The sequence below is a fragment of the Panicum virgatum genome, chromosome 5K, assembly GCF_016808335.1.
Source record: "Panicum virgatum strain AP13 chromosome 5K, P.virgatum_v5, whole genome shotgun sequence".
Classification (NCBI taxonomy): Eukaryota; Viridiplantae; Streptophyta; class Magnoliopsida; order Poales; family Poaceae; genus Panicum; species Panicum virgatum.
In genome coordinates, this window is record NC_053140.1 from 42508081 (window position 1) to 42525735 (window position 17655).

The window sequence follows — 17655 nt, forward strand, 5'->3', positions numbered from 1 at the left end:
CCGATTACAAAATGTTTTTTTTTTTGCGAAACGGCTTACAAAATGTTGGGTTTCGCTGTGTCTGTATTGTGTCCAAGGAGACCACCAAAGTCTCCCCCAAGTCAGAATCATCAAAAGAAGAAGAAAAAAAAATCAGGTCTCCGAAGTACACGGCCCGCAACTCACACTTGGCCCGCTAAGTAGCGCTTCGTCCAGCCCGACACGCCTACGCGGGCCGCGATACGCAGTATTCCGTAGCTAGGTCGTGGTGAGGAAATTTCTTGACAGGCCGTGGGCCGCCTCAATCTTTGTCCGTCTCGGCTACAGCCTAACATAGCAAATTGGATTCTTCCCCGCAGCAAGGCCATTTCCTTGTAAACTTTTCTCCCTCATTATTGGGTCGGGCCAACGATGGCTGTAGCTCAGTCCACAAGTTCTGGAATGGCCCAGCACAATAACATTGTAAAATTTCTGCAGTGCACAAATAGGGCCAAATATTTGTCTTGATTGAGTTGCTGCTTTGATATTGTGCTTGTTATTACAGGCTTCTTTTTAACCCTAAAAAATATTATAGGCTTCTTTTAGGGCCTATAGTCGTTCTATGCCACTGAGGTTGGGGCCTTGTTGAGTATTTGAGTATAATGTTGCTGCGTGATTTTGCTAACATCTAGCATGGCTGCATGAAGGTTGTGCCTTTTTAACCTTTCAGGTGCTTCTTTTCAATAGTTTCTCAAGTTCCATGATTTCGGATCATTCCGGATCATTCCATGGTTTCCAATCCCCCCATGCCCCTTGGTTGTCATATGTCCAATCGTGATAGTATTCTTTTTTAATGTGGATGTTGTGGAAGGTACTTGGTCTTCTTGTTGGCCGCCCACCTAATCGTGTAAACCATGGTGCCTGTTCTTGGCAACACATGCATGTCAGATCAGGCAGCTCTTAATTGTTTTGCAAGTTTTGATTCAAGAACTGAAGGGCCGAAGCAAGCTCACTTGTCTGCAATCTCCAAGTGATTCCTGCATGAATTGCCGCCACAGTGCAACCTCTCCCCACTGTTTTCATAATGGTGGCCTCTTTTACCATCTGCATTCTAAAGTTGCCATCATTTCCATCGGTTGTCATGTGATGTGCGCGATTTTCCCCGTCCACTTTCTGTGGTAGGATCCTATGTTCTGATTTCGCATGTTCCATCTCACAAACCCCTTTCCACAATGACTTCTTCATTGGGGCAAACTGTTTGACAGTTCAGAACTGAAAGGGACACTCGAGGCCGTCAGGCTTACGTGCGTGGAGCCTGCTGCTCCTTTTGCTTAATGCGCTTATTGGACACTGCATAATCCTCCAAAAAGCACCCATAAAAGAAGTACTTGGCGATTGCGACCTTGCATCAATGGCCACTCCATGGCACCTCACACACCACACATCTTTCTTCTTCTTCTGGCAATTCCCTCTTCCAATTGTAATCCACGTAGCCCCGGTTCAAGTTGCTGCGCCCACGCATCGACGGGCAGTGCAGAGACACGGTCTGGTTTCTGCCATTCTTTTCTACGCGCAGTTCGTGGCCGTGGGTTACTTGGACACCATTCGTTCGTTTTTCTCCTTCAGACGAAGAAAAATCACCCTTTTAGCTTTTCCGGGTGCAGAGTTTGTGGGATGTCTTTGGTGGCGGCGGCGAGCATCGTCAAGCACCTCACAAGTTGTTCCATTGTTCGATCCCACACTTGTCATGCTGTTGCCTGAATGCTTTTGCCTTAGATACCAAATTGCAGAGATCACGTTGGAGGGCTAGCTACTTGTCGCCCCCAGGTCCAGCCCCTTTCGAGTTTCGTTGCTGCTGCATATACTACGGTATAAATGCATGGAACAAAGGGGACATGCCCCGTTGCTTTGGCAGGGCCGGCTCTATGAATTCAAGGGTCCTAGAGCGAACCAGACGCTATAGGCCCTTTAGGCTAAATATTTTTTTATTTATAACATGATAAAAAAGATATTAGTACTAATAATATATATTTAATTTGTAAAGAACATTATTGATAGTATATACAAACTAAAAGAACTTTAAAAAGCTAATATAATTACCTCAAATACTTTATAAATAAATAATAAGAAAATTAGAACATTAGAAGTTTAAACCTAAATTGTAATATAACATTATCCCGACAAATGCTTCGTAACATTCTAACACCTAAATTGTAAAGGAAAATAAATAGTAAAGTTAGAAGTTTAAACCTATAAATCTAAGTATCTAACAGAGTTTGATAGTCACAAAGTAACAGATTATTAGATTAGTTATAGTTACTCACCGACGATTTGATGTTGCTGATTACAAAAGGTTGCTGCGGTGTGGAGGGGATGAGTTAATGCGTCACGATTCAAGGCAGGCCGGTAGCAGGCGATCCCCGGACAGCCAGACACCAGCGTCGCCGGACGGTCGGACGGACGCCGAGCGGGCGGCGGCAGTCAAAAAAAGGCAGGAGCACGAAGTCTGCGATGCGAAGCGACGCGATGACGGATGGATGACTCGACGCTTAGTTCTTTTCCGTATGCCGAGCCAAGCGATCTACAGTCAGTTGCTGTTAGGCCTATACTCATGTGTATCGATGTTGTATAGTACATATTTGATCCTGGCCCCCTCGGCCGTGGGCCCTAGGCGGTCGCCCCCTCCCGCCTAGGCCCAGAGCCGGGCCTGTGCTTTGGGCATCATGGATGAGAGGAGAGGAGCTTTTCCGAGGCGAAATGTTCAGGGCAGACGGTGTGCCACAAGTGGAGAGGTTAAGCGCAAATGTGGCAAGAACGAAGCAGGCAAAGCATGGCAATGACATCGCTTGGTGCGGTCGCAGATGACCAAGGGAACACAGACACAGGAGGAGCTGCCTCTAGTGGGCTCGCCACTCGCTGCCCCCGCCCGGCCCCACGGTGTCTCTTGGAGGTTTCCTCCCCTCCCCATGTTTCAATGTAAACTCTTTTTTCTATGGTTTTGTGCTTGTGCGCGTCAACAAAGATGCGTGTACGTACTCGAGCGCTGTTTTTGTTCCCATGCCGGGCGATTTTTAAATCTGTCGAGACTGAACCTTTGATTATGTGCAGGGCCTAAAGTTGGGAGATCATGCGTTTAGTACACATCAGATGGTTTGTTTCTTTACGATTCTTCTGCATCTTTGCGTTGCCGACAGAGTTTCCGGAAAGCGTTGCCCCAATTGCTGCTAATGGCCGCACACTTTCGCCGTGCTCCATGCCATGCACGCCCAGCGCTCGCCGTGCCCCGCGAGAAACCTGGCCACGCATTTCCTGGCAGGCAGACGCCCTGGCCTCTGCTGCTCGCATCGCATCGATCTTCGCTGCGCGCCTTGGCCACAGCCAGCGTCTGTGGGGGCCGTCCACGTTCTTGGCCGCCGTCCGACCTGGCGGCCGTGTACGTAAATAAAGCTGTGCTCTCAGAAAACGAAACACGCATGCGTGGCCTCGATCTCCCATTGTTTTTAACCTGAGACGGACGGCCGATGGCCTGCTCGCGCTGCTGGATTACTGTGTTAGAGCTAGCTTAGCTTCAGGCACCGTCGTCCAGCTAGCAGCTACTCGCTGCAGATGCGGGTACTGTTGCAGGGAGCAGCGTTACAGCTCTTGCAGTCATGCATGATCGAGAAATTTCATCTCTGATTCCCCCCCCCCCCCCCCCCCCCCCCCTTCAATGCTCATGTGCGTAGGCCTGTTTTTACGAGTGGCCTGTGTTGGCGCAGAATAGGGCTAACACACCAAAGCACTAGAACGCTGCTGTAGCAGAACCGTCCAAATTAAACCAGTTTAAGTGTACTAATTATCATCTTAATAGCTAATCAAGTTATCACACACTTAAAACGGTGTAATCCGGTCGTCTGTCGGATTAAGGATCGAAAAACACTGGAAGTCTCGCACGAAGACGAGCACAGATGATTACAAGCAGATAAAAGTTCTCAAAGTTAATTTACAATGCGGAGTTTTTCAAACAAGTTTACGTAAAATATCAGAGTTCAAAATGTAGCGAAAATTAAATAGAAATTTAGTTTAGAAAAACAACGATAACTACGATGACGTGAGGATGTCACATCGAGCCCACCGATGTGAATCCTGGTTAACTCCAACCAGCAGTAGTTACACCTGAAAAACAAGATAACAACCAACCCTAAGTATACTAATACTCAGCAAGACTTACCCGACATTGGTACACTTAGCCCACTATCTAGACATGCAACGTTTTTTGGCTCTTAAGTTTATTTTTGCTGGAAAGCGACTAATAGTGGATCCTTACTTTCAATATTTTAGCTCAAGTTTAATGTACAAATATCAACTAGGTTTGCATAAACATCTAGAGCAAACATGGTATATCACATTATATTTTTTAAAAGTATCATAAACATATCTCATCACATTGCCATTCTCATTCCACTTCTTTATTACGATGTGACAAAGAGATCAAGGCTCTCATAACCGCGAGTCACGGCGAATCGATCCGATTTAACCTTACAAGGTTGTCGTGGGCTTTTGGGGGTACCCACAGCCGGGTGGCGGAACACACCCGCCTATTCCCCGAGGGGGAGTACTCGGGGAAGTGCCATGCTATTAGGCCGATCTAGCTCGGGGGCAAGAACGCAAGAACACACGGATTTAGAGTGGTTCGGGCCGTCGGAGCGTAATACCCTACGTCCACTGTGTGGTGTATTGCACTTAGTATGAATGAGTCTATCCTCTGCCCAGCCGGCTTGAATCCCCTTCCTCTAGCGAGCGTCTCCCTTTTATAGACCAAGGGGACGCATACACAGGCGTTCGGACCCCGACAGGTGGGTCTAACGTGGATGTATAATATACTGCGCAGAAGGCTTCAATGGAGCTACAACGTTTGAGAATCTCTTCTCGGATACGCTTCATTGCCCTGTAGACTCTCTGACTGAGGGGGGTCTTTACATTGTCCCATCGGCGAGGCGCCCGTTGGGGCAATATAGCTTGCGGCGTAGTCTGTCGAGGCTACCGTGCAGGCATCATAATGGGCGAAACTGAGCCGTCGTGTCCAACTGGCATAGTAAACTGACATACGCGGCGTGGGCGGCGCCAGCGACTGCACTGCGCGCCTTGGTAACACGCGATCAACAGTGCAACCTGGCAAAAGCCGCCTCGGGCTCTGTTGTGGCAGAGCGTTCTTCCGCCTACCGTATTGAATGCGGTAGGTAGGCGAGTCTTCCAGTGGAAGCCACGCGGTCCCGCGCGCGTGCCCTCACCTACAGATACGTGGCGGCTCTGGATCAGCCCCAGGCGGGGTGCCGGTTCCTCCCTGCTGAGGGATCCGGATAGTATATGGGGTCCGGAACTCCCTGGGAGGTCCGGGGCCCCCAACTGTTTTGGCTGAGGGCTACCTCCTCCGGGACATGTGGCGTCACCGGACCCTCCTCAAGTGGGGAGCGGGTCCGGGACCGTTTGCCGGGAGAGTAGGGCTCCGGACCACAGGGGTCCGGCTGCTCGGCCGTCAGGGCATAGTTAAGGATAACTACGAGACTCTTGCCTAAACACAGCAAGAGGGGGTACCCCAGTCCTGGGGTACCGACAAAGGTGGACCTAACTCACACGACACATGCAAACCACGCCGAGCCACACGCGTCAGCTATTCCCATCATTACCACGATATCTAAACTACGCCTGCTAAAACCCAGGTGAAGGGCCCCTCACGGTGAACTCCTGGAGAACCCGGAGGCGACATCCAATCCAACACCCGCCATCATTCCACGCCCAGCGTAGCAGGACAAAATTCAAAGTATCATCGTAAAGCGGTACACAGTTTACCGGTTTCGACTACCTCCTACTTTCGCTATGTGGTTAGTACTGTTCAATCCTCGATAAACACTGCCAACAATGTTACGGTCCTCAATCGACACAGACGGGGCCATCTAAGACACCAGGACCCTGTCCTGTTGCCCTCACTTACATCTCAACATCATTTCCTGTCCGGTCTCCATTTTTCTTCCTCATTCATTCCTTCTCAAATACTTTACCAGAAGTAACAAGGACCTATAACTCGCAAGTGACAGGAATCACCCGACTTCTACCGAGTCCTAATTAAGCATTTCAATACTAATGATCTGCAAACTAGTAGAGTAACTGAGGAAACCTAGGGATCATGCATCTATAGTTCCAATCAACTCCTAGAAACGTAAATGCACAATAATTATATAATAAACATTGAATACTGAAATTAAGAGTTATGCTCCGGGGCTTGCCTGGAATTAACACTAAGTCAGTGTTAGTACTAACAAGGTCTTGGGCCCTTCTGACTTTGAGCCGGGTCCTTGGTTGCTCCAGCGGGTCCTTCTTTCTTCACGATGCGTCCACCCAGCACCGTCTTGTGGTTCGGTTCCGTCAGCATGTGCTCCACGTCCACACATTATACGTCTAGCGTACCTAAATGATATGCAACAAGGCGAGTGCATGATCATAAAGAAAACAACACATGATGCATTAGTACTCATGATGCAATGCAATTACAAGAAAGACCTGACTAGGAAATTATTTATCAAGTAAGCACCGCAAACAAGCTCAAAAGGCCAAATGAGTTGGCGCTACAATAAGAGAGTTCATTCAATTTATTTTAGCCTGAAGTGTTTCCTACAAGAAGTATTATTAAGCTTGTTTAGAAAAGACCAAACTTATGCATAAAGCAAAGCAAGTAACCAAAGAATTAATTAACTAACAAGCAACCAGAAATAAGCTTAGCAAAAGCCAACCACGTTCCAATCCTAATGCAAGAACCCGAAAAACAATTTGAAATAAGCGCTTCGCTGAGAGCATACACATACAGAAATGGATTTCTTTAGCAACAACACCAAAGGGAGAGCTATAACTAGCAACTAAACAAAAACAGCACTTACTGGCAACCATAAATTAGCACACAAATTAACTGGCATGACATAAGATTGGTAAAGGGGTGCAACAAAAACTTACCAGCCTTTGTTTATAACAAACAACATTTAAATTAGCCTCAACAAGACAAACTGAACAAAAACAAATTTACAAACATACACATACTTCTAGTTCTGAAATTTTTACAGTGAAATAAACATGCAAAGAGTAAGCTACTGCATAAATTCCATAATTTTTGGACATCCAGAACTGCAGATATTAAATAAACAAGAAAAAACAAGCATTACTCATGATTAAATCAAAATATCATAAAAACATTAAACAACCAGCAGGTTAAATATTTTTCCTAAGTTCTACATGCCAAAACAAAGCTAACCCAACTAGTTTTATATTTTTACCATTTTTCTACTATTTACTATGCATTTTCAAAGCTTGCAACCACTTAAAATAACATTTAAATTAGAACAAAAACTATTTAGAAACTAAAGATCAACTTGTAGGGAAAGTTGTAGATCTTAGAACAGGGAATCCAACAAATTTTAGTTTGTATTTTTCTGATTTTTCTAATATTTTATACAAATATTCAAAGTTCACTATTTTTGAAACTAAAAAGGAAATGAACTTTTGCAGATAGACCCCTGTAAAGATTTGGGGATTCGTAGAAATGCCCTTGGCTGGACTTTGGAGCAGAGGAGGCATGGGCGGCTGGATTTCGGCGGCTCTGGTCGCCGGCGGCGAGGGGGAAGTGGGAGAACAGCTCGAGGAGGTAGAGAGCTACGTCATGGTGGGTCGAATCGGGGTTGGGGACGGCCGGACGCGGCCTACCCGCGGCGAGCAGGGGCGGACGGCACAAGGCGGCGGCGCAAGGCGAGTTCCTGCGAGGCTGGGTGAACGGCGCCGTGCCGTGGAGCTTCACTGGGGCTAAGGGAAGCTCGCTGCAGGGTAGGTTGGGGCGGAGAGAGAGCGGAGGAGGGATCTCGACGGCGGCCTAGGGGGCGGCGGCGGCTATTGCGTGTGGCGGCGGCGCTGTGGCTCCGGCTAGCACAGGGCCAAGCGGCGGCGCTGTGGGGCGGGGCGAGCACCAGCGCGGCTGGCCGGTGTCGACGTGCGTGGAGGCTCGGCCCAGGGCCACGCAGAGGCAGCCTGCGGCGTGCGACGGTGGCGGGCGCGGCGGCATGGCTGGGAACGCGCGTGGAAACTCGACGAACACACGAAACGAAGGGGAGCTTGAGCTTCACTGGATCACATACAGTCGATTTGAGTGGTCGCTCGAAGAAAACGGAGGCCGCAAGTAGGAGATCGACGGCGGGGCGGACCTCGGGCGGAGCGGCAATGGCGGCCACGATGGCGCAGGCCGATTCCGGCCGGGAAACGGCACGGCCGAGCTCGTGGAGGGGCGGAGGAGGTGAAGGGCGAGGTGTGGCGGCTTGGGGCGCAAGGAATCGAGGCACGACGGCGAGGGACGGCCGACGCGGCGAGCGGCGGCGCCCTGCTCGGGCTCAGCTCGGCGCGAGCACAAGGAAGAAGAAGGGAACGGGGAAAGTGGATGAGGCCTCGCGAGCGGATAAGAACAGAGCAGCGCGAAGGGCGAGGTTCGCCGACGGCCGACGCGTGGAGTTGCCGCCGCGTCGCCGGTCGCGGCATGGGCGCGCACAGGGGAGAACAGGGGATCACAGTGAACTCGTTTGACCAATTTTTGACTCGGTTTGACCAGATAAAACTCAAAATTTCATAAAGAAACTTGAAATTTGACCAAAATAGAAGTTGTAGAGAAGAGAAGATCTACAACTTTTGTTTTAGGCGAAAGTTAATTTGAGGCTTGGATTATGGAGAAAAACACTATCGAACTCAGCTAAAGTGGAATATACTATGCAAACTCAGTTAACGCTAATGACAAGTTTAGGCTCGAGATTAGCGAGTAAACATGAAATTAACATCTGGGGTGTTACAAACGCGCAGCGAGCGATGGCACAACGCAGCGCCGATGCTCAGACCGGTCAGACCGGTCGGGTATACCGGTCAGACCGGTTGTCGCCGGGCAGGCCGGCGGCGAAACCAACGAACGTCGCCCCGGAAAGGACCCGTCGGGGCAGGCGCACGCAGGGTTGTTCTAGAATCGGCAGGCCACCTAGAACGCTCTCAATCGACGTAGAGACGAAGGAGGAACTACAGATAGTAGATGGAAAAAACTAGGGCAAAAAAAAAGATAAAAGTGTTGTATATTTGATCGATTGGATACCCTAATCGGCCGTGACCCTTTATATTTATAGGGTGGGGTGGACTTATCCCGCAAGAAATCCTATTACAAGATCTAAGTCTATTAAAATCCCTAGTTGTATTCGGATTCCACTTGGACCGGTCAGACTGGTCAGACCGGTCGGTCGTGCCAAACCGGCTACAGATGCTTCGACCGGTCAGACCGGTCGGTCGTGCCAAACCGGCTACAGATGCTTCGACCGGTCAGACCGCTTGAGAGCACCGATTAGACCGGTCGGTACATGTTGCTGCCAATTTTGGTCGCCAACGGCCTTACCCTAGGTGGAGAAGTTAAGTTCCTGAAACGAGATTTGGTAGGACTGCATCACTGATCACACAAGATATATACGAGTAGTATTTCGAATTTGTTTAGTCCATTTCAGCTTCCAGGCATCTACTGATCTAGTACTCCAGTAATCAGTAAAGGCACTCCCTGTGATATACTACAGTGATTAAGCAGAAAGCTGAAGCAGAAGAGGAGAAAGGAAAAAAAAAAGTCAATGGAGCCAGGATATCTGTTGCTCGCGTGCTGGAGGACCGAGTGCCGGTAGGCACCTAGTACTACTAGCTTAGGCGTGTAGCATCTCACATGCTCGTATCATAGCTGCAGTGGCGCAGCCTCGCGGTTGCTTCGGCTTCAAGCTGAGAACCCGGCGTGTTCGTGGAGCCGCGAACGAGACCGGTTGCCATTTCTTTCTCCGCACACAGAAAGGGACCTGCCTGTAGAGGCAGCAGCGCGTACAGTGCCTGCCGTCCTGCAAGCCAAGCCAGCTCCTCGCCCATTTGGAGCCTTGCGGCGAGGCCGAGCCCTGAACAAACCGGCCGGCCGCCGGGGCAGGGCACGCGACCGACCGCACGACGCCGACCCATCACGGATCGCTCGCTCGCTCGCTCACTGCAGGTGCGTCGTCGGCCGTGTAGGGTTGGGGCTTGGCCGCTTGGGGGTGGGGGGACTGTGCGTCGGGTTATGGCGGAACAGTACGGGTCCGGCCGCCCCTCTGGGCGGGGCTTAAAGCGACGGATCGGGCACGCATCGCATGTGAGGGCGAGACCGCGAGAGGCCATCCAGCCATCGGACCTCGGCGCCATCCGGCCCGAAAGCGAGAGGTGAGCCGCGGCACGTGATCGACCGGCCGCCGGCGACACCGGCGAGGCGCGCGCGGCGTGCCGCAGGGCCCCGCCCCGCCCCGCCGCGACCCCCCTACGGCTACGGGCTACGGCGGATCGGCCACCCCCACCCAGCCGCGGGGCGGCGCGGCGCGGGAAAAGGCGAGACCCGGCGCGCGCGCGCGCGGAGCCCGCCGTAGCCACTACACTAGACAGGATAGATAGGATGGTCCATGGCGCGGCTACGGCCGCTTGCGCGGCGCGGGCATGGGCCATGGCACGTTGCTTTCGCTCGCGGCCGGCGCCTCTGCGGCGCTCGCTGCTCGCTGCCGGGCGCCCGGCCGCAGCAGCAGCAGCCAGCGAAAAAAAAAGCCGCTCCCACAAGTGGCCCGCGGCGGGAGAGGCTCCGTTTATTACGGTCCCTACCAGTAGCCTCAGGCCACTGCGCCGCCGCTTCGGTTCGGCGGTTGGGACTTGGGAGGGAGCCCGCCAGTACGGACGTGTACGAGACCTGGATGCCTCTGCTGCCGTGCCCGGGGCGGGGGTCCTGGCCTGCCATGGCGCGTACGCCCGCCAGGTCGCGCTCCCGCCGCATGCAGCGCGTGGGCCGCCGGGGTGCGTGGCAGGGCCGCAGCCAGCCAGGAAGCATGGGGAGGGAGACGGAGACCGACCGAGAGCAACGCGGCAGCGGCAAGCGATCGAGCGCCGCTCCGGCGCCTGGCGGCTGGCTGGCGCCGCTCGAGGGGTCGTCGGGCGCGCCGCCGGCACCCGGCAGCGCTGCCTGCTGCGGACCCCTGCGGCTGACGTGCTGGGTTCCACGCGCGGCGCGGCGGGCGATTATTGTTTAGGGCGATGCATTCCGAGGAGCCGTGCCGGCGATTGTTTCGTGCCGTGCACCTGGGCGGCAGGCAGGCGGCGCGCGACGTGCTCCGACTCCGATCCGCCGCACCGGTGCGGCCGCGCCCATGCCGGCTTGTCGTGACACTGACACGTCGCGTGCCGATACTCAAACCTTCTGCTGCGCTCCGGGGGGGCCGCCTTCTGCTGCGCTCTCTTTTCACGCGGTTCCAAGGTGTTGGAAACTACTTCGAAAATGTTTGTTTGTTTTTTATGGCAAAAAAAATCTATGCTACTCACTGAAGATAATCACGAACAATAATTCATAAATGGGGTATCTCAAAAAAAATAATTCATAAATGGGGAATAGAGTATTATTAGCTGGTGGCGGCTCAAACAAGAGCCGCATTAGCTGGTTTCCTATGTAGTTTTGGCATGTGCTTTTTTATATATTTGAGGATGGCGCGCTGTTGCCAGAACATTCCAAAGCTTAATCTTGATTAGCTCCGCTCCACACAAATTTTTGATGTTACGCGCTCAAAATTCAGGTCACGCGTTACTGGTCGGCATCACGCATATCAGCTGGTTCATTCTAATCGACGGGCATTAATGAACATAATAGTAACGTTGCCAACCAATGTTAGGGATAAAGAATCAATGTTTTCGAGTTTTGTTGCTAACTTTTTAATTGTCGAAAGAAGTAACCAGTTGCGAGTGCAGTATAACTTTTTCATTATACAACTTTAAACTAATAGCAATGCTAGTTTTCCGGTTGCTACATTTTTTCTCTCTCAATTTTCTCGGTCGCATAACTGTTTTTTTTTGGGCAAAGTAACACAATACACACATCGACAGGTTTGTGGTTAGTTAACGACTCGGACCCAATGAGTTGGTGATGCCACAATCAATAGTCATTTCTCATTTGAAGAATTAGACTCTTCAAATATTGGTGAGGCATTCAACTTTGATCTAAGGATGGCTTCGATCCCTACTATCAAACAACGCTCCCAAACCCAAACACAAAGCCAGAGGAGATGAAAAAAAAAAGCTGACGGAGAACGGGAGTACGGAAGCAAGGAAAACACTTTGCTTTGAGATTCGTTTCCTCCAGGTGTCCCTCTCAGGATTTTCCTTGCGCTGCAATCGGGCTCCGGCTCGCTCGCTCACCTCTCCCTCCCTCCCTCCCCTGCGCTTTTAACTCGCAACGCCAGACGCCCAGACCGCATCCGTCGCCGCCCCACCCTCCCTCCCCCTCACCTCCCCGCGGGCACCGGATCCTCCACCCGCCGCTCCTCTCTCGCTAGCCGCTAGGTGGAGGGATCCTTATCCATCCGGGCTCATTCCTTCCCGCGCTGGTGAGTAATCCCTCCCTCCCTCCCTCCCACCCACGCTTGGGTCGGTGGATTCCATTCTTCTTGCAGTTGGGTTCTCGTTCTCGAGCAAGCCGAGATTCTTCACCCTCTCCGTTCGCGTAGCTTCTGGTTCGTGCGCTCATCACGGTGCCCTACTTAAGAAATCCGTCCATCCGCCCTTCCGTGGTTCGGTTGGGTTCTCCTTCATCGCGCAAGGCCGGCATTGCTAGGCATCGCAGCGCTCGTGGGTACCTAATTAAGGCGCGGGCGCAGTTCTATTTTGCAAAGATTTTAGGGGGCGTAGCGGGGTCCGTCCTATCGCAAAACAGATGGTCCTGCATTGCAGGAACACGGTGGCCTTGGGGAAGTTTTGGTCTTCTCGTTTGTGTCATTATGACAGCTTTCCTTTCTGGTATTTGGGAAGAGGAACACTAAGTGCTCTAGCTGTCCCATGAGAAGAGCTTGTCTGATGTTTATGTGTCTGTCCAGTGTTTGCCACTGCTGTGTAGAATATGTTCTAATAGTGAAAGATGTACGAGCTGGCGCTATGGTAGATTGTTAATTACGATTCTTATGGCAGACTGAGTTATACCACGCAGTATTAACAGGGTATGGTTTTACTCCTTTAGAAATAAAGAGGTTTATGACTCCCCTTTATATAGGTTTGGGTATAGAGTGCATCTAGACGGTACTCAGCATGCAGCTGGAACTGACAGCTCCAATACCTCATTTTGATAAGTCGAGTATAATATTATTCAGGTGGTCTTGGATTAAGGTATTAATCAACTAGGTTTAGGCACCATTTCATTGATCAAGAATAAGCCATTATCATTTACATTGGTTTTCACTTTCTTTTCCAGGATATATCTATATCTATGCATAAGTTGGAAATGTTTTCAGCTGATTCTTAGAAGCACACATATTTTGTCTTCAGGTCATCTCAGTGTCTCCTTGTTTCATGATTGGTCTCATGGAAGACTATTCATCATGGGATTATCTTCCAGTTGATCACATTAGAACTCCTGCATTCAACTCTGTAGTTGTTTCTGAAGCAAGTAATGGGAACAAGGAATTTTCAGTTTCATTGGACGCTGCCGTTCCTGATGATATCCTGGAGAGGATTTTTACATTCTTGCCTATAGCAAGCATGATAAGGGCAACAGCAGTATGCAAGAGATGGTACGGCATTATCTATTCAAGCAGATTTCTTTGGACCCACATGTTGCCTCAACGGCCGTGGTACTTCATGTTCACCTCTAATGAAACTGCTGCTGGTTATGCTTTTGACCCCATCCTCCGTAAGTGGTATGATTTAGAGCTTCCTTTTATTGACAAGAGCAGCTGTTTTGTCTCTTCTTCTTGTGGCCTAGTTTGCTTCATGGACAATGACAACAGGAACGCCATTTCTGTGTCTAACCCTATCACAAAAAACTCCAAGAGGCTTTTGGAGCCTCCTGGTGAAACATTGCCAGACTACAGTACCATTGCCATCAAAGTAGATCGGCTGTCTCATAAGTACTCCATTACAGTGGCAAAATCCAAGCAGGTTCCTGAAGATTCTGTCCGATGGTACTTTTCAGTATACAAATATGATTCTTGGAGTGGTACATGGGTAACTTCAGCAAGTGAAGTGTTCATTGGTTGGAGAGGAGGTGATGATAGTGTCATATGCGATGGAGTCCTGTACTGCTTAATTCACTCCACTGGTGTTCTTGGCAATGTCAACCCCCGTCATGGTGTTATCATGTATGACCTTGTTGGCGGATCTTCTGAGACTTCGTTAATGCAAACATCAATCCCAGTTCCTTGTTCTCTCACATGTGGCCGTCTGGTAAACTTAAAGGAGAAGCTGGTTTTGGTGGGGGGAATTGCAAAACACAACAGACCTGATATCATTAAAGGAATAGGAATATGGGAACTCCATGAGAAACAGTGGCATGAGGTAACTCGGATGCCCCACAAATTCTTCCAAGGATTCGGTGAATTCGATGATGTTTTTGCCTGTAGTGGCACAGATGATCTTGTCTACATACAAAGCTATGGCGCAACTGCTTTGCTTGTTTTTGACATGATGCATAAGCAATGGAAGTGGTCCGTGAAATGCCCTGTGAGCAAAAGGTTTCCTCTCCAGCTTTTCACTGGCTTTTGCTTTGAGCCCCGGCTCGATATCACTACTTAATATGTACCAATTCTTGTTCTGCCTTTTAGTGGAATCAGATCTGCTTCCATGTTAGTTATTCATGAAAATACATGCAAGTTTTGTTGCATTCTTTCAACCATTTTGCTGTTACCCTTTTCTGAGTTCTCACCCTGATGGGCCCTCATTGAGTCATTGGTCCTGCTGGATGCAATTATTTGTCTCAAGTGACATCAGATAATAAATCTGTAGAATGCTATATGTGCTGACTTGCATATCCTTGAAGATGTACCATTGTTTGCAAAAACAGTATATATATGTACTATCTTTATCAGATTTCCCAGTTCTGCCTTGAACTGTGTCAGCAACACCTGCATAGCGTGTAGTATTATTTAACTTGTTCGATATAATTGAGTCACATGCTACACAGGTTACAGCATGACCAAACAGATAAAATTTGCATGGCTGTAGATTGTGTAACATTTTTTTTGAGCTCTTGCTATCCAATATGTTTTGAACCCACATCCTATCCCATATATGATAGCTGATATTTGTCCTTTTTCGGTCTTAATCGACAACTTCGACTGTTCACATTTTGTTTATTGTGTAACTATTCATCCACGGCTCCACGCTAGCCCTACATCTTCTGGCTGCTGCTGCTGCTGCTGCTGCAATGCAAACAGCTTGGGACACTGGTCTCGCCCAGAGCTTGAAAGTCGTTTCTCTGGACACGGACCAGTGCCTTGCTCATTTCTGTAGAATCATCATGGGCCAAATCCAGGTTTCTTCTTGTGGGGGCTGGCCCATCTTATACTGTCTGTGATGACGCCCCCATGACTGTGCAGCACGGTGCAAGTGAGCCAGAGGCGCCATTGATGAGGTTTCAAGGCTCGCTGCCGCAGCTGCTACTGTGTGCTGTGTGCGAGTAGTGCTCACTGCTCAGCTGAGGCATTGATGGCTTAGCCGTTATCTGTGGTTCTCTCTGAAGTGTCTTTATTTTTTTCCTCTTCCTTATTTTCTTTTGAGAAGGATTGTTTTCACTTCTCAGTATGGTGCCGTGTAGTTGATGCAGTGCGTATGGTGGTGTTGGTTATTCTGCTGATTGTGATTTACCTCAACCTGGGCCATGTTTCCTTCACCGCTCTCATCTGAAGCTTGTGAATCTGAGACGGCATCCATGCAGGGTTTCATGTGTGTACTGAATCTAGAAGAAGCTCTACCAAACGTTTTTTCTGAGTGAAGTGATTCTATGCTGATTCCAATGAAAGAAAAACATTTTTCCTCTTCTAGGATCAGTAGACAGCAAAACACCGTCTCATCAATTAGCTACTCTGGCTAGACACAGCAATACTTCACAAGTTGCTTATTTTTACTGCTGGAATCAAAATCATGGCCATTTTTCTAGACAATGGTGTCGGTCTCACACTACCGAAGTGCAGAGTAGGACACAGATCTCACCATTCGGAGAGCTTGTCACTTGCAGAGTAATACATACTGTCTTCAGATTGCATGACACGGGGCATAGGAAGGAGCATGAAGACTACTACAAAACCATAAAAGAAAAATAGAAAACGCAGGTCGAGATATAGATGTGAAGATTTACATCATGGATACTAGTAAAATTTTCGCATCGAGCTGAATCAAATGGGCAAAAACTATTACTTGCTGACGGGGAGTATAAGCCAATGCTTACTGTAAGCTATGGAGGGAAGTTGAACTATCAGACAATGCTGTCGACTTTTCGAAAGGCTTTGTTTAAGCTATCGTAAGAATAACCTATCTTTAGTAAGTGTAGTAACAGCTGTCCAAAGAGAGCACATTAGGCACCGGCTGTTGTATAATAGAACTTATTTTACAACAGTAAGAGGGGGTAGGAACGGTTGATCCTCCACGATGCCCTTGGCAGTGATGCCAATCCAATTAGTTGAGCACACACGACACACTAGTTGCGTCAAAAAATATGTGAGTGGCCCAAAGGTGGACAGGAATGGCTGACCATCCAACAATGCCAACCCCAGCATTTTTGTCTATGATTCACTTTCAATTTAACAAAAAGGACGTCCTCTTTAATTGCAAAATGAGTTTTGGATCTGTCTCTCTTGATCAGTTCTACATCGTTTCTTTAATTTTGTCCACGATGCCCTTGGCAGTGATACCACTCCAATGCCATTTGTCTTCTTTCTTTGCGTGTGCTTCTGGATCTATCTCTCCTGATCAGTTCTGACAGTTTCATGGGAGAGATAAATCTCATGCATATTTTTTAGTACAGAAAATAGGAAGGGCAAGGCCCCTACTATAGCATGCATCTTTGGTCTTGAATTGCTTTGAGCTCCAAATCTATCCTTCAGCATCATGTGGAGTACTCTACTTGTCACTTGCCGTATGTGGTTTCCTTTTCTACCTGGTGTGTGTCCTTGTTGTGGTGGCTTAGACGCTTTCCCGGCACGATAATATGATAGCATGCATCTATGATTGGGAACATAAAGGGAGTTTGTTTTGGCCTGCTTCTTTTCCATGTTGGGATTTGTTGACGGTCAGTACTGCTGCAATGTTTCTTCTCTTCTCTTCTCTTCATCTCGACATAGTGCTCTTGCACCATCTCGTGATTTCGTTCGGAGAGATAAAGTAAGTTCCCTTTTCTGGGCATTCTTTTTCTAGCTTCTTTTGCATATTACTAGTACGTGTTATCTTTTGAATCGCTTAGTTGCAGCTGATGCTTGCTAGGTGAATGCTTACTTTTCAGCGAAATAAACCAAGAGTAGTCATTCCAACCCTCTCTATCTGACTTCGCTCCCTACATTGTGATATATATTTGTTTTCTAGCTTGTTCTACTTGTTCGGGGTTTTTGGTGTTTTCGGCAGCGCCGGTGGCCACAGGCCAGAGCTGTCGTGCCAGGAGCCTCATGGCAGGAGCAGCCGCAGATGTAGTAGATGTCCTATAATTTGTAGGTTTTAGTTTTTTTTTGGAGTTGATGGTTGCTTGTTGTGAATTGTTTATTAACCTTATATTCATTTTGTTTCGCAGCATGGAACTCTGAGTAAGCTTTTACATCTTTATGGAAGAGCATACCCTCTCACTGCTGGACGTTGTCACAGAGCTCTCCC

At 49.0% G+C, this 17655-nt stretch overlaps 1 protein-coding gene across 3 annotated transcripts; it reads left to right on the forward strand.

Moving 5' to 3' along the window:
* The first annotated feature begins 12297 nt into the window (after window positions 1–12297).
* Window positions 12298–14886, forward strand: LOC120710056 (F-box/kelch-repeat protein At3g61590-like). Of its 3 annotated transcripts, XM_039995699.1 has the most exons (3): window positions 12299–12416; window positions 13076–13188; window positions 13274–14886. In XM_039995699.1, exon 3 carries the CDS (start codon window positions 13372–13374, stop codon window positions 14590–14592), a length of 1221 nt encoding a protein of 406 aa, XP_039851633.1. In that variant the 5' UTR covers window positions 12299–12416; window positions 13076–13188; window positions 13274–13371; the 3' UTR covers window positions 14593–14886. The 3 variants fall into 3 exon arrangements, with proteins under 3 accessions (XP_039851632.1, XP_039851634.1, XP_039851633.1); XM_039995698.1 differs by lacking the exon at window positions 13076–13188 and having other exon boundaries at window positions 12298–12416; XM_039995700.1 differs by lacking the exon at window positions 13076–13188 and having other exon boundaries at window positions 12298–12416; window positions 13348–14886.
* Window positions 14887–17655: the final 2769 nt, after the last annotated feature.

Coding starts and splice junctions, on each gene's coding strand:
- LOC120710056 (XM_039995698.1), top strand. CDS start 13,372: ATGATTGGTCTCATGGAAGACTATTCATCATGGGATTATCTTCCAGTT.